This window comes from Genypterus blacodes, unplaced genomic scaffold (genome assembly GCF_046128005.1).
Source record: "Genypterus blacodes isolate CSIRO-AG114 ecotype Tasmania unplaced genomic scaffold, CSIRO-AGI_Gbla_v1 ptg000007l_1, whole genome shotgun sequence".
NCBI classification, from domain to species: domain Eukaryota; kingdom Metazoa; phylum Chordata; class Actinopteri; order Ophidiiformes; family Ophidiidae; genus Genypterus; species Genypterus blacodes.
Window position 1 is genome coordinate 3,634,978 of NW_027466821.1, and position 27,443 is coordinate 3,662,420.

The window sequence follows — 27,443 nt, forward strand, 5'->3', positions numbered from 1 at the left end:
TTTTCCTGTGTGTGTGTGTGTGTGTGTGTGTGTGTGTGTGTGTGTGCTTGCTCACACTGTAGCTTTACCAGTTTAGGTGTGAACAACACAAGTGTTTGCGTTGGTCTAATCTTTAACTCAGGAGAACAAAGTCTGCTTCTGTAGTGGAAACAGAGCATCTTAACACAAATTCTTTCTGCATGACCTTCCAGTATGAATGCAGACCAAAATATGTGCATATGAACTGCCCGCATTCGTATGCTTCTACAAGTATCCCAGCGTGATTTCCTACCTGTGACAGAGTAAATCGACCCTCACATCGGCCACAACAAAGAAGCTTGGTTATGTGGGTACCCTGCTAATAGCACCTTTTATTATCCCAACCAACCACTCACACACAATGCATTTATCACCCCAGTGGCACAAAAGCAGCACAACCGGCTCCTGAATAGAGCCTGCAGCAAACACTCACTGAACATACAGTCAACACTGCAATCAAAACCTCCCCGCTGTCTTTTCCAGAACAGAAGATTCCCTGTTCACTGTGCAGCTAAACGATACATCAGAAGTGGCGACTCATATTTCCGCCATACACGTATTAATAACCTTGCTGGCATGTGCTGAGATATGTTACTGACATAAAAAGGGTGCATTTACTTCACTTTCTTGCTGTAATGTTTATATATCTTACCTGTTACTGATATGGTCATGGGTGCTTCCAGGGGCCGGTCATTGTCCAGGTCCCTGCTCAGCCGTAGATCCCCAGTGTCCTCATTCAACAGCAGCAGGTTGAGCTCGTTTCCAGACTCAAACTTGTACCGTAGCTTATCCGAAACGTCAGGGTCGTGAGCCGGTACTTTCCCTATTATTCCTGATGGAAAACTGTTAGACTTGTTGGTGACGTAGTTGTTGAAAATAATATCAAAGTTCTGCAACACTGGCCTGTTGTCATTCATGTCCACCAGCCGGATGTGCACGGTGGCCCGGCTCACTAGCGGCGCCGATGTGGCCTGGACCACGATGATGTACTCTGTTCTGGTTTCATAATCCAAATCAATGAGTGCAGTGAGATCACCATTGAAGAAGTCCAGCTGGAAAACCTCTGGAATATTCCCTTCGACAATCTGGTATATGATCTGGGCATTGGTTCCCTCATCAGGGTCGGTGGCGGTGATCTGGGCCACGATGGACCCCACTGGGCTGTTCTCCTTCACATCAATGAACAGCTCGTCCCTTTCAAACACAGGAGCGTTGTCATTTATGTCCTGGACTACCAAATGGATGGAAACTGCTGCTTTCAAAGGAGGAACCCCCCTATCCACAGCAAAGGCCTTCAGATTGTAAACAGGAACATTCTCCCTGTCAAGTTTACGAGCCGTTCTGATAATCCCAGAGTAGGGTTCTATGAAGAAGTCCCCCTCTCCATCATCACCACCCTGGAATGTATAACTCAGCCTGCCATTTGAGCCAGAATCTCTGTCTGAAGCAGAGATCTGGAGAACGCTGGTGTAGACAGGTGCATCTTCAATCACCGTCCCCTGGTACATGTCCCTGAGGAACTGAGGTGCATTATCGTTGGCATCAAGGATGATGATCTCCACATAGGTGGTATCAGACTTCTGAGGGATGCCATTGTCTCTGGCGATGATGGCTATAGTGTAGGAGGCCTGGTCTTCATAGTCAATCTCCATTTGTGTGGTGATGGCCCCTGTATCTGGGTCCATTTTAAATTGCGGGACATTGTCTTCCATCACATATGTGATACGAGCGTTTTCCCCTGTGTCCTCATCAGTGGCACTGATCACCACCACAGTGGAGCCTACAGGTCGATCTTCACTGAGCAAAACCTGGTAATTGGCACTTTGAAAGACAGGCCGATGTGTGTTGGCGTCCGTCACATTGATGAACACCTGAGCGGTGTCGTAGCGCGTTCCATCAGTGGCGGTGACCGTCAGGACGTACTGGCGCTCCTGTTTGTAGTCGAGGGGGAGGGCGAGAGTGATGAGACCACCACCACTTTGACTAGTGATGGCAAAGCGGTTCCTGGTGTTCCCACTGGAGATCTGATAGGTCACCACACTGTTGACATCCCTATCAACTGCTGTCACTGTCAGCACGCTGGTTCCCACAACAGCATCTTCATTGATCTTCAGTGAGTAGTTTTTCTCTGTGAATGTGGGAATGTTGTCATTTACATCAAGCACTGTAATGCTGACACTGGCTGAGGAGGACATCACAGGTATCCCATTATCCCTGGCTTCTACACCAAATGTGTAGAACTCAGTGGTCTCCCTATCCAGCTCTTCACTCACAGTGATCCAGCCTGTGCTGTTGTTGATAATGAATGGAAAACCGGGGGTAGTGGCAGTCAGCCGGTACTCCAAACGAGCGTTTTCTCCTGAATCGCCATCTATAGCTTGAATGTGGATCACAGAGTAGCCAACTGCCACATTTTCCAACACTGTGGCTTGGAATGGAGTGCTGACGAACATGGGGGAATTGTCGTTTATATCCACCACCTGCACCACCACCATCCCTGTGCCATTGATCAGCGGAGGCCTGCCACCATCCTGGGCCTTAATGCGTAAATTATACTCCCGGATCATCTCATAGTCCAGAGGATTGATGACATCGATGACCCCAGTGGGGGAATGAATGTAGAATTGTCCCTTAACATTACCACTGATGATGCTGTAATGAACTTTGGCGTTATTCCCCTCATCTTTATCTGTGGCCTCCACCTGGATGACTTTGGTGTTCACTGCCACATTTTCTGGAACCTGCACAATGTATCGCTTCTCACTGAACTGTGGGTAGTTGTCATTCTCATCCTCCACCAAGATGTTGAGCGTGGCGGTGGCACTGCGTGGACCCGGGTCTTTGCCCTGGTCGTTAGCTTCCACAATCAGCTGGTACTGGGACCGGGTCTCCCTGTCGGGTCGCTCTTTGATCTTGACCAGTCCATTCCGGGGGTCGATTTCAAACACTGAGTTAACCTCATCAGCATTCACAATTTTGTAAATCATGTTTGCATTAGAAGGAGCGTCCCCATCAGTGGCCCGGATGGTCATCACTTCAAAGCCCACTTCAACATTCTCCCGGATGATCACTCGGTATTCCGTCTGCTCAAACACAGGTGTGTGGTCATTGGTGTCACTCACGGTGACAGTGAGGTAAGCGGTGGCAGATCGTTTTGGGGTTCCATTGTCGGTCACTGTAACTCTGAAAACATGTGTGTCTTTAACTTCTCTGTCCAGCGCTTGCACAGTAGTGATGCTGCCTGTCTTCGAGTCAATGATGAAGAAGTCATTGGACCTGCTGTCAAACAAGGCTTCCATGACATACTCCAGCCTCCCTCCCTCTCCATCATCCGGGTCTGTGGCTTTCAGGGTGATCACACGCGTGCCCGCTGGCTCATTCTCAGGGACGGACACTTGATAGTTGGGGAGCTGGAACTGAGGCGGCGTGTTCACGTGTCGCTTCCCTCTGCTCATCAATTTGCCATTCTTTTTGGGGACATTTTCTGAAAGGGAACCATGCTGCTCAGGCACTTTAATGAGCTTCAAACTCAGCTGCACACACACTCGGTGTTTTGGAGAGCTGCGCAACGTGCAGTGCAAATTCCCTTCAGGCTGGCATAGGTCATTGGCTAAGAACAAATCCCCGTGCCTGAACACAGCACCAAAGTCTTTTCCTACACACAAAGTGTCCAAAAACGCAACATTCCGCATAAAAGCAGGCAAGAGTTCTGTTACGTTTAACAGTAGCGTGCCTGCAGGTGAGCAGGAAGTTGTCTCCGGGTTTAAAAGGTGGTTTATGTGAATGTCGTGCTTACCTGACGCTTTCTTTCTCTTATACTTGATAAAACAGTCCTGTCCGTGGACAAACACGTTAAAACGTGTCAGAATAACGTCTCCAGGTGTCAGTGAACCGGTCCTGAAATAAACAGACGCCGGGTTCCTGGATACGTGCGCGCACTGAACTTTCTGGGACAAACGCACAAGCCCGTTCTCCCTCTCAATGTGGATAAAGTCCTGAATGAATTTGCTGGATAAAGTCCTGTCCAGCTTATAAGTCCAGCCAGGGCCGAGAGAAATATTTGCCAAAAGGGTCCCGGGCTGTAAAGTTTCCGAAAGGTGTATCTCCATACATCCCACAAGCGGCACGCTGAACAGGACACAAACCCAAATCCAACACCCCGGCAGCTCCATGGCTTTAAACCTGCCGAATCCCATCCAACTTCACTGAAACTCCTTCGCAAACGCATTAACTCTCCCTCTCCCAACGCTTTGCTCTGTCTTTATCCCTCATGGTGAAGTTTTAAAGTAGTAAAAGTCGCCCGGTATCCATAGTATCAGCGTATCCAGGGCGCGCGGCGGCTGCTTTAACCCCACAGTGAGTTTTAAAATGAGTACAAAATGGCTCCGTGGCTCTCCTCCTCCTCCTGTCCTCCTCAGAGACTGATTACCATAAACCTGCTGTGTTTCCCCCTCTGGGACGCTTTCACAGTGAGGGGGGGTACTTCTTTTTTCTCATGGAGATTTGGGAAGTGGCCCTGACCGGGTGACCAATGCGAGCAAAGTGTATTGTTATTACAATGGAGGGAGAGTTTGGGTGAAATTCCGAATGCGTGATCCGAGTGTCGCTTCCCCTTCAAGGCTCCTGTTTGATATCAACTGTAAACAATGACGCGACTCTGATGTGAGGCTATTTGTTATTTTCCTTTAATTCGCCAAAGTCGCGCAACTTAACACATTTCTGCTTCTTTAAGAATAATTTCATACTTAAATGCAGAAGTTGAGAAAGTTGATTTTTAGGTTGTATATTTTGGATTTACACAACTAATTACCAGTGAACAGATGTCTGATTGAAAGATACACAGATGTCTGGGAGATAGATGTGTCAGTTATAATAGTGACTAAAACAATGTAACAACTCAGACTACATAAATCGTGCTTGATTTATGTGGTAATTTGACATTGTTCTACCTCAATTTTTTGCGTGTTGATTCTTCTATTTTTTGTATTTACTATTAATTCTCTCACAATTATGTCTTGCCTAAAAGTTCTCTATACTCATCACCCTTTCCCCCTCTCTAGAGAATCAGAATTTGCCTCACAGAAAATGTAGACTTTTACAGAAAGTTTTAAAAAATATATAACATTAATAACAGAAATGTAAATTTCACATATACTGGAGCGGAAGAACAGCAAAATGACGGTATAAAGTTTGATTCTGGGGTACAGTTAAGGCAAGATTATTAACGGACCACAATAAACGTTCTTCCAGAGGTTGACTTGGATCAGTGCGCCCCCCTGTGGCTGGATAGAGAAAAACAAAGGACTCCCTGCTGTTAAGTATTATGCAGCAGGACAATAGACACGATATTTGGGTATAAAGGCCAATATTAGGTTTATTCACTACACATTTCAAATATCAGCAGTTTTTTGGCAAAAACCGAGTTCCCTCTATACAGGCTTATGACAATCCCATAGAAACAGAAAAGGCACTTTAAATAAAAAGTAGGATGTATCTCACATTACTAGACCCACCGTCATTTGAAATATTTTTTATACAAAATACTTAAAGTAATTGGCCCCATGTGCAATATAAAATTCTAATATTTACAGTTTGTTATTGTAATCCTAACTTGTCAATTTGGCATATTTAATATCAAAACTTTATTTTAGATTTCACTTCTAGGTTCATGATCAAGTGGCTTCTTCACAAAGTTGACGTGATGGCGTAGTTTAGTGCACACAACATTAGAAAAGGGAACACTACAATAATGGAGGATACGAATATTAATTTCATTTTAACAAAGTAGAGGGGATAATGTTCCAGGCTTTGTGACATTTTTCCACAAGAGCAGAATTTCCAGCATGTATCAACACAGTAGAAAAAGAGAACAAGGATTTCCAATAGTTTCATTAGCACCAAACCCAAAGGCAGGATGAGGAAGAGTCACTACTCATCTGACAGGCAGAGACTCATGTAACCATTAGAAAAGCCTGTAAATGACAGTGAGAGTCAGACAGGAGACAGTGATTGATCCATAATGCAGCATATGGTCAAATCCCTCAACCCTGGACCTCCATGTATTCCTGCTGACAAAGAATCAAAGAGTGCCTCCACTCTTATGTTGCTTCTTGGCTTTCATACATCCAGATTTCCTTCATCACCCTTGATAAGAACCACAAGGTCTGAAGGGGAAGGACATTTCATCACAGATCCATAGAAAACCGTGCAGTGGCATCTCCACTCCAAAAACGCAATAGAAACGTGGGCGAGCCGTTTCATACAAGTTGACCTCAAGATATAGGAGCCAAATAATTCTCCAAAGAATGGCTACAAATGTCATCATGAGGGAGATTTAAAAACCCAATCCTGTGTGTGCAACCACCTCCTCTGCTGCTCAGCTGGCTGGCTCAGGGCTCCCCTGCTCGCTTCGCAGCATGGCCGCTGCCGCCAGCCTCTCTCGGCCCCGCTGGAGCGTGTATTCACTTGGCCCCAGGCGGACAATCTTACCGCTGCCCAGACACTCGTCCCCTTTGTAGAGCACGGCGAACTGGACAAACATGGACGATGGATTCAATTAAATTAAGCCTTTTAAAGCTTAGAATCATTATCGATTTGGTTGACGTTGTTACCTGTCCGGGCGTGAGAGCTCGGAGCGGCTTGGAGAGGGAGATCCACACAGAGCCGTCCATGTTCAGGGTCACAGTGCAGGGAGCTTGATAAGCACAAAACAACCTCAGAGTTAATGTATACTTACGCATAAATTATCTTAGAATGTGACTCCAAAGCGATAACTGTCAGACGTTTGTTACTGTGGCACTCACTCAGCGGCATCTGGTGGATGAAGCGGAAGTGGCACTCCATCATCTGCGTCTGGGCCAGCTCGCGAGGCGGGTCGACTGTGATCCAATGGAAGCGGTCCGTCTGCATCGTGTCTCGATAAAGTGCGGGGTGTATGGTGTCTGGAGCCTGGGCAGCGAGAGAGGCTGGTTTAGGTTCCACACCGACCTTTGACATTTTACCATGAAGCTAGGAGGACTATGGGGAAAGTGTGATGCTTCGGGGTCTAGGTGTGCCCTTGTCTTTCTCACCACCAACACATCTCCAGTACTGATGTCCTTGTCCACTACGAACCAGGCCTCATGTAGTCCTCCTATCTTCGCCCTCTGGCCCAGTGTGAGAGTGAACCAGCCTGGAAGGACAGAAGACAAGGAAAGCTATAAATAACAATAATAACACTAATAATAGCATTTGAGACAAGAACTAACGGTACCTTTATGCTTTCCCAGGACGGTCCCATCCCTAATAGAGACATAGTTTCCTGGCTTAGGTTCTAGATACTGGAAGAAAATTTAAAGATACAGAAAATTAAAGCTTTCAGTTTGAGATTATGTGCAACAGCTGGTTGATATGAGGGTGTGGATTATGGGATAACTGGAGCATTTGTTTCATGTTCATTGCTCACCTCCAAAATAAAGTTCTCAAAGTTCCTTTGGCCAATGAAGCAGATGCCCATGCTCTAGAACAAACAGAAACACTCTCAAGCTTCATTGAGAATGATATTTGCTTTCTTTTGGCATTATTTATGTATCTGTCTGTGCCGTTCGCCCACCTCTTTCTTCTGCAGGAGGTGGTGAAACCCCGCTTCCGCCGCAATCTTTTTCACAAAGTCCTTGGTGAGCCCGGCGAGGGGGAAGATGGTCTGCCTCACGGCGTCCTGTGAGATCTGACTGAGGAAAAAGGTTTGGTCTTTGAGGAGATCGGCGCCTTTGTACAACCTCACCGCTGGCAGGGAGAGGATAGATAAAAGGTCAGGTATTCTCTTTTTTACACAGGCTAAAAAAACGTAATGGACAGAGAATGAAGCGCTCACGATTTCTGATCTCAAAACGGTCTCGGAACAGCCTGGTGGACGGAGCTGCGTGCTTCTGCTGGAAAACCTCTTCGTCTTCCTGTGATGTCCTTGCGTAGTGGCCTGTTGCCATGGCATCAGCACCTACGCCACCGCCACAACAAGAACAAAACATTTACTTAAAGATTGACAATAGGAAATTTTGCATGTGTAATCATGACATACCCAGAGTGTTGACGGCGTAGTGGTGGAAATGGCTGAATTTGATGTGTTTGTTGCACAGTATGTCCGGGTTTGGTGTCCAGCCCTTCTCGTATTCCTTCAAAAGATAACTGGGAATGGCGAGAGGGAAGGAGAAAGAGAGAGAGAGAGAGAGGTATATAGTTACACAAAAAGCCTTCAGACATGTTCTTTCCTTTGTAAACGGCAGGCACACCTGAAGACTTTGTGCCAGTATTCCTTGACGTAGGACACTTCGTGGAAGGTGATGTCCAGCGCCTGGCACACTCTGTATGCGTCCTCGCAGTCCTTCTCTGTGGTGCACACGCCTCTCTCATCTAGAGAGTCCCAGTTCTTCATGAAGACGCCGCTCACGTTGTAGCCTGACCACAGACCAGACAAAGAAACAAGACTTGATAACAACAACAACACGTGAGATACAGGACAGAATCTCGATACCGACAAATAGATGAGCCCGTTTGAAGTAATCGTTCCGTAAATGCTCCACAAGTGTGTTTTCGTAGGTGAGATTATTCCTACCGGACATTTTTAGGTTTGATCATATGTACAACACGTTTCTTACCTCTTCTCTTCAATAATAACGCCGCCACGGAGCTGTCGACGCCGCCGGACATCGCACACACCACATGTCTGATTAAACCCATTGTTTTCAATTAATTGCGCTTCAAATTTATAATTTTCTTATTGTGTAATTACGTAAAGTTTGGTAAGTGCTCTCCATTTGCCTCTGACTGGAGAAGTCATGTTTGATGTCCGTCTCCAAATTACATCCGACTTCAGGTCCGTTTCGAAATTACATCCGACTGGAAACTCCGTCGTTAAATATAATTGGACGATATACCAATGAACACAAATGCTATTGCTGATTATTAATTTTAAAATGTGGTGTAGATAATCGATATTTTCCAAAATATCATCACGTCAGCTCTTCATCCATTTTTGCGTTCAATGTTCCGTTTTCAGGATGTATAACTGAGACTGCATTTTAAATTACGTCCGAAAGATGGCGGCCTTTATCCTTCTCTGCAGCTGTATGTAAACAGACCTTCGCAGCAAAATAGATCGGAGAGCATGAAAAGCACTTCTGAAATATTAACTAATAAACTATTTTTTCGTTATTGTGGAGTTTAAGTTGTGTGTTGAACCAATATAAACAGTTTATCTCCCATCCTGGACACAGTGCAACTAAAAATTGTAATAGATAAATATTACATCCCCTTAAGATTTAATTTTTTTTAAAAATACCTCAGTCAGCTGCAAAGATGTACGATAGGTTATCTTTGAGAGGTAAGTGAGGAAAATTCACCTCTGGGAACAGATTTGATATTTTTGGGTATTACTTTGAAAGGCTCGTTTGGTTTCCTGTTTACGCAAGTGTGCAGCAGTTTCGCCAGCTGTGTGATGGTATTAGTTTACATGTAAATTCTACAGTGTGTGCATATATCCTGCTTCTCCAGTTGTCCATATATGACTAAAAGTGAGTTTAAGTGTTAATATTTGAAATGACCCATAGTGGTGCATTGATTTGGGCTGTTTAAGCTTCTGTGGTTAGCGGCGTCGGAACGTCATCCACTTACAAGTTGACGGGGTTAGTTAAGTACACAGATTTCAGCTGGATTGTCAAAGAAGCTGTGTGTTTTAGATGTAAGTTAAAGCAGTGAAATCTGCCATGGTTTAAGTAAAATACCACAATTATGATCCTGGGTGTGTTGCAACAAACAGCATTTTAAGTTTAACTTGGCAAAACGGTGACTGAATTCTGATATTACCCTCTTGAATTCTGTGATTTTCACATAAACACAGATGTCCGAAGTGTCTGCAAAAGACATCACCCTCAGTCTATTGAGGGAGGCCAGGGATACGGTGAGGAGCAGCCCGTTGGGTGTCATCAACACTCCCATGATCCCGTGGTGTCAGACCACCCTACAGCTCAGCGTCAACTGCAACATCCACATCAAACTGGAGAACATGCAGAGAACCGGTGTGGAAACCAGATTCTGTATCCACATTTGATCTCATTTTCATTATACCACAGATGTTGAGATTGTTTGCTTTGGGTCTGTGTTTGACTCACAGGTTCTTTTAAGATCAGAGGAGTGGCCAATCAGTTTGCCCGGAGACCAAAGGGGGGCCACCTTGTTACCATGTCTGCAGGGAACTATGGGAAGTCTTTTGCGTATGCATCAAAACACTACGGGTCAAAGGGCAAGGTGGTGATGCCGGAAACTGCCCCAGCATCCAGATCCATCCTCATACAGGTCAGAGGTCATCTGCTGACTGGAATATGGATATTATAACAGTTTGAGAAGCAAAAATATTCAAACTAATGACTTCATTCTGTTCTTCAGAATTTTGGGGTAGAGGTGGAGAGAGTTCCAACCTCCTGTCTGATGAATGTGGTGAACCACTGTGTTCGGGAGGAAAACATGACCTTCTTGCACTCCTATGATGACCTGGATCTAATCGCCGGACATGCCAGGTACAGTCCAGGCTGATCAATCCCCAAAGAAGGATTTACAGACTCTTAACCAGATTTAGACCAGGTTTTATGTGTCTAGTCTAGGTATGGAGGTGCTGGAGGTGGTGAGCGAGCCCGATGTGGTGGTGGTGTGTTGTGGCGGAGGGGGGCTGCTGGCCGGTGTAGCTGCTGCCATCAAACTGTCGGGCTGCGATAAGACCAGGATCTACGGCGTGGAACCAGAAGGAGGTAAGAGCAGAAACACAACCGGGAATCCTTTTCTGCAATTTCCATCAGTAATATGCAAGTCTTCCTCTTCTTTGCTCTGTTTGTTCCAGCCTGTACGATGCATAGAAGTTTTATCGAGAAGAAGCCGGTGGGGATGGACACGAAGAGCATCGCCTCAGGACTTGCCCCGCCTTTTGCAGGTACTGTGCAAGTTCTCTTTACTAAGCAGTGTCTTCATTGATGTAATATTATTTACTGTTCCTCTGCACCCGACTCAGTAAAATGCCTTTACTGTATGGACATCTCCTATGTCTTGTGTCCAGGCGCACTGCCGTACGAACTTTGCCACCGCTACGTAGAAGGAATCGCCCTGGTGAGCGATGAGGAGATCAAGGCGGCTGTGACCGCGCTGTACAAGTCAGGACTCGTGGTAGAACCCTCGGGTTCTGCCACCTTCGCCGCTATTGTTAACGGTAAGATACCTGACCTGGAAGGGAAGAACATCGTCTGCATCCTAAGCGGAGGGAACATCGGCAAAGACGAGCTCGCCGACTTGGGTTAGGGTTAGTCTATTAGACTTGTCTTGGGTTAGACTTGTCTATTGGTCAGAGCACATTTCTACATAACTGTTTTGATACAAATGAAATGAAGTTTCCAAATTAAACAAACCACTGTATATTTCAGAGAAACCCTTTGATCCGTTTTCATTGTTGAGACAAATGATGTTTCTGCCTCAGATGGTTTGGCTGATATGATGATTTCCAATCCAAACCCGAATGTGTTGAAAGTGTTCAAATATTGGGGCACTACAAGCCCCACATAAACATCTTTGTCCCAGTTGCGTTAAAACGAAGCTCAACCCTCAGAATTCAGTAATAAAAACAGCAAAATTAGTAAAGGATGGGAGCCTCCAAACCTGTGAGAATTTAAAATATTACTCAATGATGACAGTGATCTGACTCCACTAACTACATCTTTACCATCTGTCACTGGGTCATATGGATACACAAATGAAAGAAAAGACAAATTCATGAAGATGTTAAAAAAATAAGACGGAATTTAATTTGGGAGTCATGTAGGAAAAAAGCAACCGATTGTATATAAGAAAAGTCAGGTTGTTAAAGCTTCTTGTAGTTACATGACATCTTTAGTGGCCATTCTGCAAACAATCGCGTCCACAAGAGTCCCGCATTTCTCCTCCTGAGACGTAACTTTGTACAGCTGAAAGAGACAAAAAAGGGAGTAAAAACGTGTGTATTCATTTTTTCACACATACATGCAGGTGTTCACATTATCTCGTTCGAGTCATTCAAAGCCGTAGCACCTTTTTGATCTTGGCAGCATCCGACAGCGAGGAAAGCTCTTTCAAAGAGACCTGCTGTCCGTCCACTTTGGCTGCGATGCCCGACACGAGCTGGGACTCGTCTTCCTCGTGAACCAGAACCACCAGGACGGAGGCGTCGCCATCTGTGATCCCAAACCTTTTAAAGGCCTCTGAGATCTGTATTCGTGATGAAAAATGTAAGCAGAAGCAAAACACAAGTTTGGAAAATCCATCTTGTTATTTGATGACACTTAAAACTGTTTTGAAGACATTTCCGGGCTCTTTTAAAGACTTTGTTCTAAACAGCTGGGATGAAAATAGCCTAATCTTCTGTACTGTAATTATGGCAACTATATTCTTTCTTGTTTCTTGTTGTTTGTGAAAAAACCTGACGGATTTTCCAGATTTGGAGATCAAAGCAAATTAAATACAATATGTGACCTGCGTGTAATCAATATAAAAAGTTATCACAGAACAAGCTTCTGAGATAACGTGCTATTATTTAGGAAGCGATTGAAGGTAAAACCAATAATATGAATGAATATCATGATGTCTGAAGTTTAACTCAACTTTATTTCAATTCAACTTTATTTTTATAACGCTAAATCACAACAAACTGGCACTTAACACAGAGCATTGAAAGAAGCCCCGTGAGCAAGCACATTTAAAAGACACATTTTAAATGTACAAATAAATAGGTTAATTTCAACATTCTTAAGTTTGTACGAATGTCTGGGTTTAGTTACTTACATTATTAGTTGGCGACAGGTTGAAGATGATCTCTGAATATAAACTTCTTGTCTTCATCTTCCCAGATTTGTTGAAGTGAACAGCCTTGTTGGCAGCTACCTGCACTTGGAAAGGACTCACCAGCTGTAAAAGAATAAACGGGTGCAATTAATTACAATTTTAAATAAACCGAAGTTAGCCGAGAAACAGGCTTTACCATTGTAGGGTTGATCAAGGCTCCATTTATCTGACCCTCCACGGCGCTTTGTCTCAACTCCGCGGCATTTTTCACGTCTTTGAATAGTATCAGAGTCACCTTGTGGTTAGGGAAAAGCTCTAACTGTTGTGTAAGATGCATGCTGTATTTAAATATGAGACGAAATATCAGGAAATTTTCATAAAAGTCAACGTGCTTTACGGTTCCATGCGTGCATCCGTACTCCAGGGGGGAACAATAACACTGCGGCACCGCTCGCGAGGAAACTTCCTGTTTCGTGAAAGTTTCGTGTGAAAACAACAAAACATTTTTATACTGGTACATTTTAAAGCTTCCAATTTGTAGATATATTATTTACTCTTGTTTATATTACTGTTTGATAGTTTTATGAAATTACTCTGGAATAAAGATTAATCGTAATTGTCTCTGTTAGTTACCGTATTCACGGACGGACCGCCAGCTGTCAAAAAGGACAAGCTCTTCCGCTTGTCATTTCTGGGCGGTATGAAATCGTTCCTTCCCGTTTAGATTTGTAAATTAAACAGCCATTTTAATGCGCAGAACGAGTGGTTTGGCGGTAGAGACAGCTGTATAAGAGCTAACTTCTTCGGCGGCGTCTCCTTAACGTCATTTTCCACCGTCCATCATGGAGAAATTTGAAGGCTACATCTTCACGGCTGTGTGCAGCACAAACTTTTTAATATCGTGCCTCATGTTCTCCAAAATTACTCGGGAACAAAGGGAGCCGTACATGGACGAGATCTTCCACGTCCCGCAAGCTCAGAAATACTGCCATGGGAAATTCAGCGAGGTAAAGTGGCTTTTTGAATAGAAGAGCAGCGTCAAAGCGAGATTATGGATTTCAGCATTGTTGTCTGAGGGATTAACGGCAGTCTGAAATGATGCGACAGATTGCAGATGTTTTAATCTACATACGGGCCATATAGAAAGGCATTAGTCATGTATATGTGTATGTGCGTGAAAGTATTGCATCAATTGTTGTTGGCATATGTCTATAAACGTACATGTTAACCTTTTCTGTCAGTTTTAGACCTGAAAATCTACTAAAGCGCACAAAAACTCAATCATTCAAAGTGACGTCTCCATTATTTCCGCCCCTTCACAGTGGGACCCCATGATCACGACTCTCCCGGGCCTTTACCTGGTGTCAGTGGGGGTCATCAAGCCTGTGGTGTGGCTGGCTGACCTGAAAGGAGCGGTGGTTTGTTCCACAGCCATGCTGCGCTTCATCAACCTGCTCTTCAACTGTGGCAACCTGTACCTGCTCTATCTCCTCATCTCCAAACTGCACCTTAGGGAGAAGGTAAGACCAGAGTCCACGTGTTGTGTTTCCTCATAATACGAAGGGGACATCAAATAGACTGTCTCCATTGTTATTGCTGGTCTTCTAATCTGTCCCCCTTCTGTTTTGTAGACGCGCTCAGCCTCACGCCGAGTCCTGATGGCGTTCTCGCTCTCCACCTTCCCTGTGCTTTACTTCTTCAACTTCCTCTACTACACAGACGCCGGATCGACCTTCTTCGTCCTCTTCACTTACCTCATGGCGCTCTACGGTTGCCACAAGGCCTCTGCACTCCTCGGCATTGGCGCAGTGCTCTTCCGCCAGACCAACATCATCTGGGTGGTCTTCTGCGCCGGAACGCTGGTGGCCGGGAAAATGGACGAGACCTGGAGGGTAGAGCACTCCAAAAAGAGGGACGAGAAGTCTCTGCCTGCTCAGGTGCCGCTGTCTTTCAGCGGCGCCAAGAAAGTCATTGCCTTCGCCTTGGAGTTCTTCACCACGCCCAATAACGTGAAGTCTGTGCTGCTGGTGACGTGGCCTTATGCTGTGGTCGGCGTAGGTTTCCTGGCGTTTGTGTTGTTAAATGATGGGATAGTGGTGGGCGACAGGACGAGCCACGAGGCCTGCCTCAACTTCCCTCAGCTCCTCTATTTCTTTTCCTTCACCCTCTTCTTCTCCCTCCCCACATGGCTGTGTTACCACCGCCTCATTCACTTTCTGCAGGCTCTGAAAAAACAACCAGTGTTTTTCCTCCTCCTTGCCGGCCTTTTCCTGCTCCTGGTGTGGAAGTTCACCTTCGTCCACAAGTACCTACTGGCAGACAACCGCCATTTCCCCTTCTACGTTTGGAAAAAGCTCTACCAGAGGCACGAGCTCGTACGCTTCCTCCTCGTCCCAGTGTACGTGTTCGCCGCGTGGCATTTCATGGACTCACTCAAGTCACGCTCGCTCTTCTGGACCCTGGCGTTCCTGGTGTGCCTGCTGGCCGCGACGGTACCCCAGAAGCTTTTGGAATTCAGATACTTCATCGTTCCGTACCTGATGTACCGCCTCCACACGCCCCTCCCCTCTCTCGCCAGACTCATCGCCGAGTTCGTCCTGTACGTGGCGGTCAACACAGCCACGGTTTACGTCTTCATCAATAAGATGTTTCAGTGGCCCGACAGCAACGCCACGCAGAGGTTCATGTGGTGAACAGAAGGAACGACAGGATGCTTCCAAGCAGCCTGATGACCCAAATGAGAGAGGATGTAAGAGAGATCGCCATAGATATACACAGACTATTGCTGAGGTGTGTGTGTGTGTGTGTGTGTGTGTGTGTGTGTGTGTGTGTGTGTGTGTGTGTGTGTGTGTGTGTGTGTGTGTGTGTGTGTGTGTGTGTGTGTGTGTGTGTGTGTGTGTGTGTGTGTGTGTGTGTGTGTGTGTGTGTGTGTGTGTGTGTGTGTGTGTGTGTGTGTGTGTGTGTGTGTGTGTGTGTGTGAGTGAGATACGGTAAACAGGCTCAATCTGGCTTTTGTAGCAGTGTTTATCTATGTGACAGGCTTTCTCCTGACTGCAAATGTAAAAATGCTGTCCTTTGGATCCCCTTTTTGCGTGTACGTGACTGTTCACTGTAAATATGATTAAAGAGACCAAAAAGTGAGCCATAATGAAAAATTATTTTGAATTTTTACGGAATTAGATGCTTTTCTAATGGTGTTTTTGCTTGTTTGTATTCTACTGATCAATCTTCAAAAGTAATTTGATTGTAATCTAGGGAAAAATCATGTGTGAAGACCAGCAAATTGAGGATATCCTGTACGTGTGTGTTGGGTTTATGGTTTTCTTCTCTGTCTGTCATTTTGTTCCGGTAATACTTTGGTGATTAGTTTGTTTGTTTAGGGAGAGTTAATGTTTACTTTGTGCTTACTTTGTTACCTTCAGTTTCAGCCATGTAACTGTGTCTGATTTGTGCGCCTCGTGAATGTTTTGCCTGTTTCTTTCACTAAAGTCATTCCTTCATTCACTGTCCTGGGTAACAGTCGGTATATCGGTTGAGAATATTTCTACAAAAAGTCCAATTTATCTCACGATTTCATGTAATTTCTTGTTCAAACACACCACACACAGTGTTGCTGCCATTCAGACTATTGTTTTTGTTTTGTTTGTGTCCAGATCATTTGTTTTCGAGTGTGTTACCACCTGCACCAATCAGTCCAGTGCTGTGTGCTGCTTCCATACAATCATAGAGACCAATAAAGTCACTCATGCAGATTAAGTTGTGTATGTTAATCTCAAAACACACACACACACACACACTTCAACCCAATTATTTTCTTTGGAATGGCTGCAGAGCTCCACCAGTTTTAAACATTAAATTCAGTTTACAACTGTTTGTAGGCTTTTGAGCCAGTAGGGGGCACTGCAGAGTCGAGGGTCATGCCAAACCATGCAAACTAAAAGCACTCTTCATACTTCAGTGGTTTCAAACAATACAAAGCTTTGAAATGGCTTCAGCTCCTTGTATTCTTAAGCACCAATTGCAGCAGTACCCTTGTGATGTCATAAGTGTCAGTTTCCTTGACGTTACATAACATTGATCTACAGAAACAGATAGATAGGATTTATAATGTTATTTTGTATAATTCTGCAGTTCACGACTAATAAACTGACTGTCGTACGAAATCAAGCATATATGCATTTGAACAAATTAAAGAAGATCCACAAAATGAATCAGATTTGGAACGCGTCAGTGTGAGCTTCGGATCCAGACACTTGGGGGAGGTATCGGCCATCGGACAGACAACATTGTGCATTCCTGACCTACTGTATCACAGTAAAATAGCCCAACTCAGCTTTTCCTCTTGTTTTAATCCCAAATATAAACCATATTGTATGTCATGTACGTCTGAATGTAAGCTCGAACAATGTCAGCGTCTTTGAATAAAAGCAAAGTACAGCGAGACACAGACATACAGATCTCATTAGCAGATTCTGACTTTCAGCGGTGCATAATGACACTAAAACCTATTGATCGCTTTGTGGCTCCCAGTAATTTGAGGGATTTTGCATGACTCTGCCCTCACACACAAACCAGAGGGACGGATTGTTCTCCATTTAACTCATATCATTACAAAATTCTAATTACAGCGAGCAGCAGGGGGGCAGCTCACAGGAGAGGCTTTAATAAAGTCAAACTGAGATGATTATACAAGTGCTGATTACACCATTAAGCTTGTGTGTGTACGTTGTTTGGTTTGATGTCACACTTTGAAGCAGCTGGGTTCCACTTTTGAATATGTATGGCTGCCCCTCCCATATTGATTTTTGATTTATGGATGAGTTATAGATTTATTTATTTTTAAATCGAGGTGCCAATCATAGATCTGTGAGTGTAGATTAAACAAAAGTGTACATTAAACAAAAGATTCAATATTATATATGATCAAATGTGTACGTTTTCATTGTTACTGGGCCATATCTGTGTATTTTACAGAAATTATTACTTGATCTGAAGATACAATTGATCTGATATTTAAATCTCTATCAACAGGGGAAAAAATGGATGATATCTGGGACTTCCGGGTTCCCTAAATCAAGACCATAACTATGTCCACTGAGTGGCGCTGTGGAACAGGATTACAGGCCGGATTTGCATTTAGAGGATGACACATCTGAGGCCCTTTGGGAGCGTGAAGCTGTTAGACAAACATGGATTTTGTTTCAGTTTTGTTTCCAGTCCTATTTTCTTCTAGCTAAATGAAGATGGAGTGAACAGTCTTGAATTCATAATGTTACTTGCGGTGTTAACTGCCAGAATGAGCTCCCGGGAAAGGAGGATGTGTGGAAAGTGTTCAAGAAGTATTTTTTCCCTCTCGGCTGAAGTGGCTGGATTTGCATTTACTGATATATTGATGATGTGCTTACTGTTTCCTTGTATTTTCTACCTCCTGCTCTCTCTCTCTTTCAGTTTTTGGACAAACACACATTCACACATACACACATACACACATACACACATACACACATACACACACACACGGCTCTATACTTCCCTCCAAGGCTTAACATGTTTGATGCCTCAGAGAACTTTGTAAAATTAATTAGAACTGGAGCCTGAAGGGAGAGCTTTTTGTTTCTCACAGCCAAAGGTGGGATAACACAAAGATTTGTTTTTGAAATGTAGTCAGAGATGGCTACTTAATTACTGCGTGAGTTTACATCATGAAAGAACAGAAAATAATTAGGAGGAGGAAGAGCTGGAGGGGGAAGAGGAGGAAGACATTCGAGGAAGCTATACTTATTACCGTCTCAGCTCAGGTATGAAGTGAAACTTTTTTTTCGTGGCGTGCACCACTATAACAGCATGTTTTCGAAGTTTTAGAACAGAACCACAGGCGAAAAACAAGTTTAGGAACTTTGTGACAGTGATTATTTATTTGATTATTATTGTAATTAATTACTATTTTTTTATGATATTTCTCTTCGTCTGCACCTTCATCCTGTATCCTCCGGGATGTCACCATAATTACTCTGTGCAGCAGTTTGACCTTCCTTCTAACGGAATAAAAGCCTGCAGTGAAGCACAATAATATAACAAATCAAAAATATAACACTGAGTGCAACATAAATCCTTATTATTCCAGAGAGTATTCATCCATATAGTGTAGAAGTCATCGGTGTTTAATGTAAACATACAAGAAGAAGAAATGTCTCACAGCTGACAGTTGGGGGACAATAGAGCACACACTCTTCCTCTACATTCCATAACCAACAGATGATTTATCATAATATTTACACACACACACTCTGCTCATCTTATATCTGCTTCTTGACACATCCGACTTCACGTCAGATGTGTGTATTACACAACATGGGTGACTGAAATTCTAGCTTTTCATGGATATGGGCCTGCTTTGTGTGTATGTCAGCAAAGTGTGGTGAGGTCACTTCTGTCAGATGATTCTCTGCCCCATCTGACACACTACACACTGTCACTTTATATCGGTCATCTCCCTATACACCCCTTTACACACACACACACCCATGTCAACATGTCTATACGCATTCACATATTCACATACACCCACGCCCCTATATCTGGATACACACACACACACACACACACACACAAACACACACACACACACACACACACACTTAGTCATGGCCAACTTTCAGTGTGAAAATGTCCACAAACACACTGCAAGAAACATTGTGTGTATACATTAAATATTCATCTAACTCCCCAATGTCCCATTACTTCTCTCTCTTTCAAACACACCCACACACACACAAACACAAAAAATTTTGAAGGCAACATGGCCACTGGCGCATCATGCATCTGCCTCCTATCTCACAGCATAATGAAATAGTACTCTCTCTCTCTCTCTCTCTCTCTCTCTCTGTCTCTCTCTCTCTCATACACACACACACACAGACACACACAACCAGAGCCACGTGTAAACACAGAGCCCTGATGCATAATGTATCAAGCCAGGTTAGTGAGAACAAGTGTCCTCCTATGTACTGCTAATTAAGACAGAGGTATGGTTTCCCTGTGTGAGTGTGTATCTGCAATATTGAACGCGCCAAGAGAGCAAACACACAGGCACACACACACACGCAAACACACATGCACCCAACTGAGAGGCGTAGTTGGCTTTTCGTCTCGCTTACTGTTATTTATGCACTAATGAAGAAGAATTGCAACAAAATCTTCACCTCTTACTTAATTTCTGTTCATTGAATTCTCTCAGCTTCTTATTTCATTTGATTATCTTGAGATATAATTTAGTTTTCTTGCGGTTGTGATTTGTCTTTAAAAATAATTCATGGCTGTAGTTTTGACTTTTCAAGACCAGAATTAATAAAGGCAAAAGTCAATTTGTTGTTGGAACTTTTAGGGAACCTGCTTCATTTTGCATTAATGAACCAAAAAACAGCAAAAACATTTCATCATGTTTAAGAAAATTGGGAATCTCTCTTAAAGTAAAGAAGTGGTGATAAAAATAAACAAAAATAAACAAAAATCGAGCCGGGCACGCCCTACTGGGAGGAGAACCTGAGGCAGACCCAGAACACGCTGTAGGGATTATATATCTCATCTGGCCTGGGAACGCCTCGGGATTCCACAGGAGGAGCAGGAAATGTGCTTAGGTAAGTGACGCCTGGAAATTCCCGACTCAGCCTCCTGCCCCCACGACCCGACCCCGAATAAGCGGTTGGAAATGGATGGATGGATGGGAAGGGAACTCACATAGGGTTTAATCTTTTAATCCCATCCTGACAAACAGTATGGACATTTTTCAAGATCTCATTTTTTTTTTGTTGAACTAATCCCTAATATTTGCTTTGAAAAATCAACAAATTCACCCAGCATCAGTCGAGTCACACTCTATGATATACAGTATATGAATAACACATAAGAGCTCAATCATATGCCTGAGATGTTTATGCATTTTATAAACCAGATCTACATGAAGCTCCTCTATATTATGAAGGTATACCAGGTTTGTGCTGTCACATAGAAATAAAAAAAAAAGAAGCAATTATTGTACACGAGAAAATGTTCTATATAAAGGAGCAGTGTGGGTGTGTGGTGGGCGGAGGAGCCATAACATGCTTTGTTTTAGTCATGGCACACAGTAATTATGCAATCTGCCCACATTTCACTGTTTGTGTCTGTAAAAGTTTGACATTTGATGTGTGTGTGTGTGTGTGTGTGTGTGTGTGTGTGTGTGTACAGGAATATTCACATTTACGGAGGCCGTGTCTCTGCACACCTTTCATTTTATTTTATTTAATACTCATGGAAATATTCAAATGAGGTCCAACTTTAGCGGCGTCTCCGTGGCGGGTTGCTAAGCTACGGGCTGTGTCAGGAAATGACATGTGAACATAATTATGACCCCGGCTGACAGACACCAAACCACAGTGTTCATTAGAGCGGCTGACTTACTCACACATTAAGACATCAAGTCTTTTTAAGGGACGGAACGTCACACCACCTTTTGTCCACTAATTACCACATAATCATCTGTTGAACGAGTATTTAAACAATTAAGGAGTTAAAGTTTGGTTTCCTTACAGTAGGGCTCAGTATTGTGCTCGAGTGTTTAGAACTTCAGGAATTATGAGCGTTAATGACAATGTTGCAGCACCATTTTAATTCAATAACATTTAATTTTTTATTATTCTTCACATGTTACTGTCTTTTTAATTTAATTTGACTAATATAAAGTCACATTATTCCATATAAATATTGGTTTCTGGTTCTCATTGGTTCATGTTTTGGCTGCATACATTAACAATACATCAATAGTAAATAAAATGAACACCATTGTTTTACATAAGTCATTATATTTGTCCGCCTTTCTGTTGATTTTCTGTCTTATGTGTGCGTGTCTTTGTTCTCACACACTCTCCCTCCTGGCTTCACATCAGCGGTTGATTGACAGTGATTTTAGCGCCTTTCGCTCACCCTGCTTCAGCTCGCCCCTTAATCAATGCATCCCTCTCCTCCCCCGGCCCCAAGGGACTCTCGGAAAATTATAAAGTTACTGTATTTATAGCAGCATGAGGCGACCATGCAGCAACATTTGCAGTTTTATACCTATTCTGTAATATTCTACACAAATCTACACATTTGATTGTCCTTTTTTTATCATACATACTATTATTTATTTAGTTTTATGAGTGAGTCACTGTGTATGTTTACAGACATTTTGTTTTCGTAACTTCATGTTAATGTCACTATAGAACCGTCTTGCTCAAAGGTAAATTCAGATGGAAATATGAACGCTATTTATATCTCAACTGCAGCCAAGTATAATGAACAAACTCACCTGGGTCCACACACACACACACACACACACACACACACACACACACGTGGGTATTCTCTGACCTTGCGAGCTTAGGTGGCATGTATTCAGCGTTGTTATGTCCTCTTATGTTCTTGTTTCAGGCGACGCATTAATCAGGTCACCGTCTTCTCAGCCTGAAGCCTTTTTCACACCTGTGTAATCAATCAGGGCACATTTTAAAGTAACTTTCAAACAATTATCGTTGGTGCGTATGCGCTTATATGTCAGTATGTCAGAAATGGAGTGAAGCAGCTGGGATGAGGGTCAGAACCAAGGGCTCCAACTGCAATACATACTGATACCTTCAATGTGTTCTTCCACATTCTATTCTCTAATCAAGCTCAACAGTTGAAATCTAGTCTGGCTTCCTTACTTTGAAATGACTCGTCATCTCCTGTTACTCTTTAAGGTAGTGATTATCAACAAATCCGCACGAGGCTGACACATGTTCATATGGAAGGCCCTAATGAGCCGGATGGCGAGAACTGATGCTGACAGCTCGACGATACACGAACAAATTCGTGCGCTGGTTGTGCTGTGATGGACAAAGCAGATGAACACGACACTAATTAGCGCTTTTCATAACATGTAAAGATTAGACTTATACAGAACTTGGTGCTGTATGATACTAACTACTGGATTCAGCTGATTGGCCAGAAGTTGTATCGCGCCCTTGGAAAGTTTAGAATAAGACACATCACAGGCTCTCTGGGGCCCCTCGCTCTTCTCAAGGGTGCAAAAAGTGAATCTTGATGATCAGCGATTCACACGGAGCTGTAAAGACTCTTTTTCATTAGTAACATTTGCTTTCCTTCACCGTTTTATATAAGATCTAAAAATAAATAAATAAATCCAACTCCTGCCCACGCTTCCACGCTCCCAGTTGCTAATCTGCATATGCGTTTGCCACTTTTGCCCACTTAGCAGCGATAAAACCACAAACTTTAAAATAGCTCAGTTCACTCCCACGCCAGAGCATTTTAATCACTGATCAATAACCAAAACAATCAAGGCAGGCAGACTGTTACTTCAAACCTGGTGTTAAGTGAAGCCCAGAAAATAAATGATTAAGAAAACACAAGTACATCCAATGTCATTTTAACCATCTTTGTGTTTAATATGAATATTTATTTAAAAATCCGTAGTTCGATACAGAAATAGTCATCTATCATATGGATTATTAGACAATCAGTACTTCAGCCATGCTTTCTCTGATTAATCACATTTTCAAAAAAGTACAAGATAAGTTTTTCAGAACTTGTGCAAAGGAAATACACTAGAAAGCAAATAGAAACACTGGCACAAAATAGATCACAATTAGAATTCCTTAAACAATTAGTTTTCTCTCAAGAAGGCATCGCACAATTCCAAGAATATCTATGAAAGATTTAAGGCCATTTTGTACAGTTAAATTTGTCATATAGATTTGTATATTTCAAAACACGTAATTTTTTAACAAAAAGGAACTGGTGCATCCTCTGTAAAACTGTCCATGCAAACATAGTGCACGTTGTTAAGAAGATATGACGAGCATACAATATAATATTTGGATAGCTTTAGTAAACAAAGATCTCATGTGTGTGAACACCTCACATGGTCTATTAAAACACTCTTATAAAGGTGCCTCAATGGGGCACACACACACACACATACTGTATATCAAACACATGCATTCACACACGTATGCATTCACACACACTCACAGCTTTATGGGGCTTGGCAATGGTGGTGAGCTGCAGTACAATGAAGGAAAATTGAATACATAAAACAAGATGTTTGGCGAACCCAAAACTGCCCCGAATGACATGGCGATTAGGTTGTATTTGTGTGTGTGTGTGTCTTTTGTGCCCTGCTCAACACATTTAAAGTAGTTCGGGGCTGACCTGGGGATAACAATGCCACCTTGTGGATCAAGAATTTAATCCTCCAGATTGATGAAAAACAGATATATGAGCAACACCACACACATAGTGTGTGTGTGTGTGTGTAAGTGCTGTAGGAAATGGGGAAAATCCAGATGTAAGTGTGAGTTACAATCAATATTATTATTATAATCAATATCATTATTACTATTATACATCATATAATTATATTCCAATGTCAGGTATATTATTTTGGAATCTGCACTTTCAGAGTTTCCCAGCTGTGATTTGATGTGGACTAAAATCAAATCTAAACTTATCCTTCAACAACAGCAATCTACTGCCTGTTACAACTAAAACCATCATCATTCTCCTTTCATGTAACCTTCACAATATTTGCACATGCAAGCAGTCATGTGCTTTCCACTCATTTACTACTGATAGCAAATCTATGAAAACATGACTGAAGTCAACAAGCAGGCAGTTCAACCACAACAAAATCCTTCCTCTGCCATTTCTATCAAACCTAAGCGGTAATAAACCCACCTTAACCCCCACCACTGCTGCATCTCCAGCTGTTTGGAGTGTGTTTTGGATGTGGTTAGGCAGTAATAAGCTCCTTGTATTCACCTGCACTGCTTAATGATGTGTCCGCTTCGCTTTAAAAGCGTTGGGTGGGCCACACACACAAACACACACACACACACACACACACACACACACACACACACACACACACACACACACACACACACACACACGCACACACACAGGCACTCTAAACGAGGAGATTGTAAAAGGAAGAACTAGAAATGGTTCAACTTCCAATTTCTACAACTCAAAACATAATAATTATACAAATATTCAGGATATTCCAGACGGACCGTGGCTCTAGTGTCTTGTTATTTCCTTGTAGTAATTTCCATTAAATAAAAATTTCAATGAATGCATCTTTTGAGCCACAAGCAAACCTTCCCATCTCTGAGAATCAGTTGGCAAATTCTCAAAACTGTGTTCAAATCTGGCTTTCTGAAAATGGGAAGCTGTTCAACTTTGTTGAATGTGTAAGAATGAAGTCAGTCTGAAAGCAACAGGTCGAACACAGGCGAGCACAGAAGAGAAAACCTAGAACAAAAACTTTCTAACGCTGAATTGTCAACTTTGTGCCATAAGAAAGACTTTTTTTCACTCCACTTCTCGTTACAGCGTTAAAATGTTCTTGCATTCCAAATTTTGCTATAATTTGTTAAAGATATTCCTTCACTTTAACATGGACATAATGTTCATACAGCATATTAACACTTCCTTTAACTGTGAACATATTCACATTTAACACAACCGTTCATCACTGACACGCCCTCATTTCACACTCACGGCAACAGAAATCGCTCATTTGCCACATGACAGATGTTGGTTCGGTGTTTGTTTGGAAAAAGTTGGACACCGTCTGTGACTTCACACTTGACTGGCACAAATAAATAAGCATCATACAAACTAACAGAAAAAAAACTCTATCGAAGCCAGGTGCAATAAAAAATGCACGCCAGGAAAAAGAAAATGGAACAAAAAGCCAACAGAGGGAAAGTGGGTTTTTCTCTGTGTTTTTGACCACTGGGCTCTTTAGGCTCAAACAGTGTTTTCTCCGTTTGAGAGCAGCTGCTGTCACTTGAAACACGGGCAGGGATGTGATATTTGTACGACACGATGAGACAAAACCCCTGGGTACGTGGGCATCCTACTGCCAAGGCAGTGTGGAGGAGAGAGAGAGGGAGAGAGAGAGAGAGAGAGAGAGAGAGAGAGAGAGAGGGAGAGAGGGAGAGAGAGAGAGAGAGAGAGAGAGAGGGAGAGAGAGAGAGAGAGAGAGACAGAAATAGACAATTGCTGTGTTTTCATTCAACAAACGGTGTGAAAAGATTTGCGAAATCCTTCAGATAAATAAAGCCTTAAAAAAAGCGAAAATCAAGCTAAACTTGGCTGCGAAACCGGGGACAAAACTGTAACACACACTCCTTTCATTTGTGTGTGGAATGGTCTGGTGTCCAAATCTTCATACTGAAACTATTATGCATTTGTGCTATTTTGCGAAAAGGAATTTTAAATAAAATAATGTTTAATATACAGTATAAATAAAATTGTATCATGATTACCATAAAAGGAAAAGAGAAGTAGTTGAAAGGAAACACAGCAGGTAGGAAAGACAGAGACAGACAGAATGAGGCCTGAGAGCAGTGCAGACAGACAGACAGTCTAAACAGATGATCAGACAGACAGACAGGTTGAGGTGAGACGGACGGACGGACAGACAGACAGACAGACAGATAGATGGGAGAAGAGGTAGTGCAGGGCCACTATGCATGCACTTGACTGAGGCTACACTCATGCAAAAGGTAATACAAATACCAGAATACAGTACAGTACAGTACAGTACAGCACGGTACGGTACGGTACAGTTGGGCTACCAGGACCTGCACTGCTGCTACCTGACTCACATGCCAGGAGAGAAGGAGAGAGAGAGAGAGAGAGAGAGAGAGAGAGAATATTCCAAGCTTCATATTGAAAGTACTGAAGTTTTTATAAAAGTATCAACAGTAGAAATCCTTGTTACGATTTACTGTAAACAGTGAGTGATTTGGAAAGAGAGATACAGAGAGAAAGAGACAGTGAGAGAAAGACAGAGGGAGAAAGAGAGAGAGAGAGAGAGAGAGAGAGAGAGAGAGAGAGAGAGAGAGAGAGAGAGAGAGAGAGAGAGAGTTAGATATTTCCAGTTATTTACAATGATCAAGTAATTCCTTAATCATCTGGAGACATTCACAATATAGTGTTTCCAAAACACTCCTTTCCTTCCTTCTATCCTTCACATTCACATTCCCAGGCTCCCGCAAATTCACCACAAATCCTGTCCAGTATTTCCCGCACACCCCTAAAAAACTCCAGACAGCAGGTAGGAACTCTCATCAGTGGAAGTAAACAGGCTCTCGTTGGCTTTTCCTGTCCTCAAAAGCATCACTCTCCTGTCCGACTCTTCCTGAAAGCAGCGGGAGAAGGCCTCCTGAAGACCACCGTGATCCATGACAGCAAGGCCAGGAGAGTGGCTTTATAAAAATGGAAGTATTCTGCAGGTAAAAGTCACTTGACCTCTCCTTGCGCCTCATATCTGGGTTTGGATAGGCTGCGCCGGCGGCGTGTAAGGAGGTGGCGCCGGCGACGGCTTGATCCCACGGGTCCTCATGTACGAGAGGAACTGGTCCGGGATCTCGGCCAGGACATCTTTGGCGAGCCGGGCCATGCTGAGGATGTGGTTCCCCGTCCTGTCGATGTAGTCCCTGAATGGGACAAACTGGGAGGGCAGGGGAGTGGGAGGCAGCACGGGAAAGAGGAGGAAAATG

At 43.2% G+C, this 27,443-nt stretch overlaps 6 protein-coding genes across 10 annotated transcripts in view; 2 read left to right on the forward strand and 4 right to left on the reverse strand.

Moving 5' to 3' along the window:
• Positions 1–4,538, reverse strand: part of celsr1a (cadherin EGF LAG seven-pass G-type receptor 1a) — a 70,912-nt gene extending 66,374 nt beyond the window's left edge. For 2 of the 3 annotated variants that reach the window (XM_076152137.1, XM_076152119.1), the window contains exon 1: positions 671–4,538. In XM_076152137.1, coding sequence (XP_076008252.1) covers positions 671–4,214 — 3,544 coding nt within the window. In that variant the 5' untranslated portion in view covers positions 4,215–4,538. The remainder of the gene's footprint in view (positions 1–670) is intronic. The other variant, XM_076152128.1, reaches the window with a different exon arrangement.
• Positions 4,539–4,945: 407 nt separating this feature from the next.
• On the reverse strand, positions 4,946–8,848 carry trmu (tRNA 5-methylaminomethyl-2-thiouridylate methyltransferase). The gene is made up of 11 exons (XM_076154466.1): positions 8,652–8,848; positions 8,286–8,451; positions 8,075–8,181; positions 7,871–7,993; positions 7,610–7,782; positions 7,463–7,516; positions 7,271–7,337; positions 7,089–7,189; positions 6,822–6,966; positions 6,630–6,712; positions 4,946–6,547 (listed from the first exon to the last, which is right to left on the reverse strand). The coding sequence occupies exons 1-11, from the start codon at positions 8,731–8,733 to the stop codon at positions 6,395–6,397; spliced, it is 1,254 nt and encodes a 417-aa protein (XP_076010581.1). The 5' UTR covers positions 8,734–8,848; the 3' UTR covers positions 4,946–6,394.
• Positions 8,849–9,459: 611 nt separating this feature from the next.
• LOC143002183 (L-threonine dehydratase catabolic TdcB-like) lies at positions 9,460–11,700 on the forward strand. Of its 2 annotated transcripts, none has more exons than XM_076152169.1 (7): positions 9,460–9,677; positions 9,893–10,070; positions 10,166–10,347; positions 10,438–10,568; positions 10,648–10,796; positions 10,886–10,975; positions 11,099–11,700. In XM_076152169.1, exons 2-7 carry the CDS (start codon positions 9,893–9,895, stop codon positions 11,335–11,337), a joined length of 969 nt encoding a protein of 322 aa, XP_076008284.1. In that variant the 5' UTR covers positions 9,460–9,677; the 3' UTR covers positions 11,338–11,700. The 2 variants fall into 2 exon arrangements, with proteins under 2 accessions (XP_076008284.1, XP_076008275.1); XM_076152160.1 differs by having other exon boundaries at positions 9,460–9,566; positions 11,099–11,699.
• A 108-nt stretch (positions 11,701–11,808) lies between these two features.
• tprkb (Tp53rk binding protein) lies at positions 11,809–13,302 on the reverse strand. The gene is made up of 4 exons (XM_076152180.1): positions 13,046–13,302; positions 12,850–12,972; positions 12,100–12,276; positions 11,809–11,996 (listed from the first exon to the last, which is right to left on the reverse strand). Exons 1-4 carry the CDS (start codon positions 13,184–13,186, stop codon positions 11,910–11,912), a joined length of 528 nt encoding a protein of 175 aa, XP_076008295.1. The 5' UTR covers positions 13,187–13,302; the 3' UTR covers positions 11,809–11,909.
• A 94-nt stretch (positions 13,303–13,396) lies between these two features.
• alg10 (ALG10 alpha-1,2-mannosyltransferase) lies at positions 13,397–16,605 on the forward strand. The gene is made up of 3 exons (XM_076152149.1): positions 13,397–13,856; positions 14,172–14,369; positions 14,481–16,605. Exons 1-3 carry the CDS (start codon positions 13,692–13,694, stop codon positions 15,540–15,542), a joined length of 1,425 nt encoding a protein of 474 aa, XP_076008264.1. The 5' UTR covers positions 13,397–13,691; the 3' UTR covers positions 15,543–16,605.
• Positions 16,606–23,288: 6,683 nt separating this feature from the next.
• The window catches only part of LOC143002217 (copine-8), a 56,735-nt gene continuing 52,580 nt past the window's right edge, over positions 23,289–27,443 (reverse strand). For both annotated transcript variants that reach the window (XM_076152214.1, XM_076152251.1), the window contains one exon: positions 23,289–27,394. In XM_076152214.1, coding sequence (XP_076008329.1) covers positions 27,206–27,394 — 189 coding nt within the window. In that variant the 3' untranslated portion in view covers positions 23,289–27,205. The remainder of the gene's footprint in view (positions 27,395–27,443) is intronic.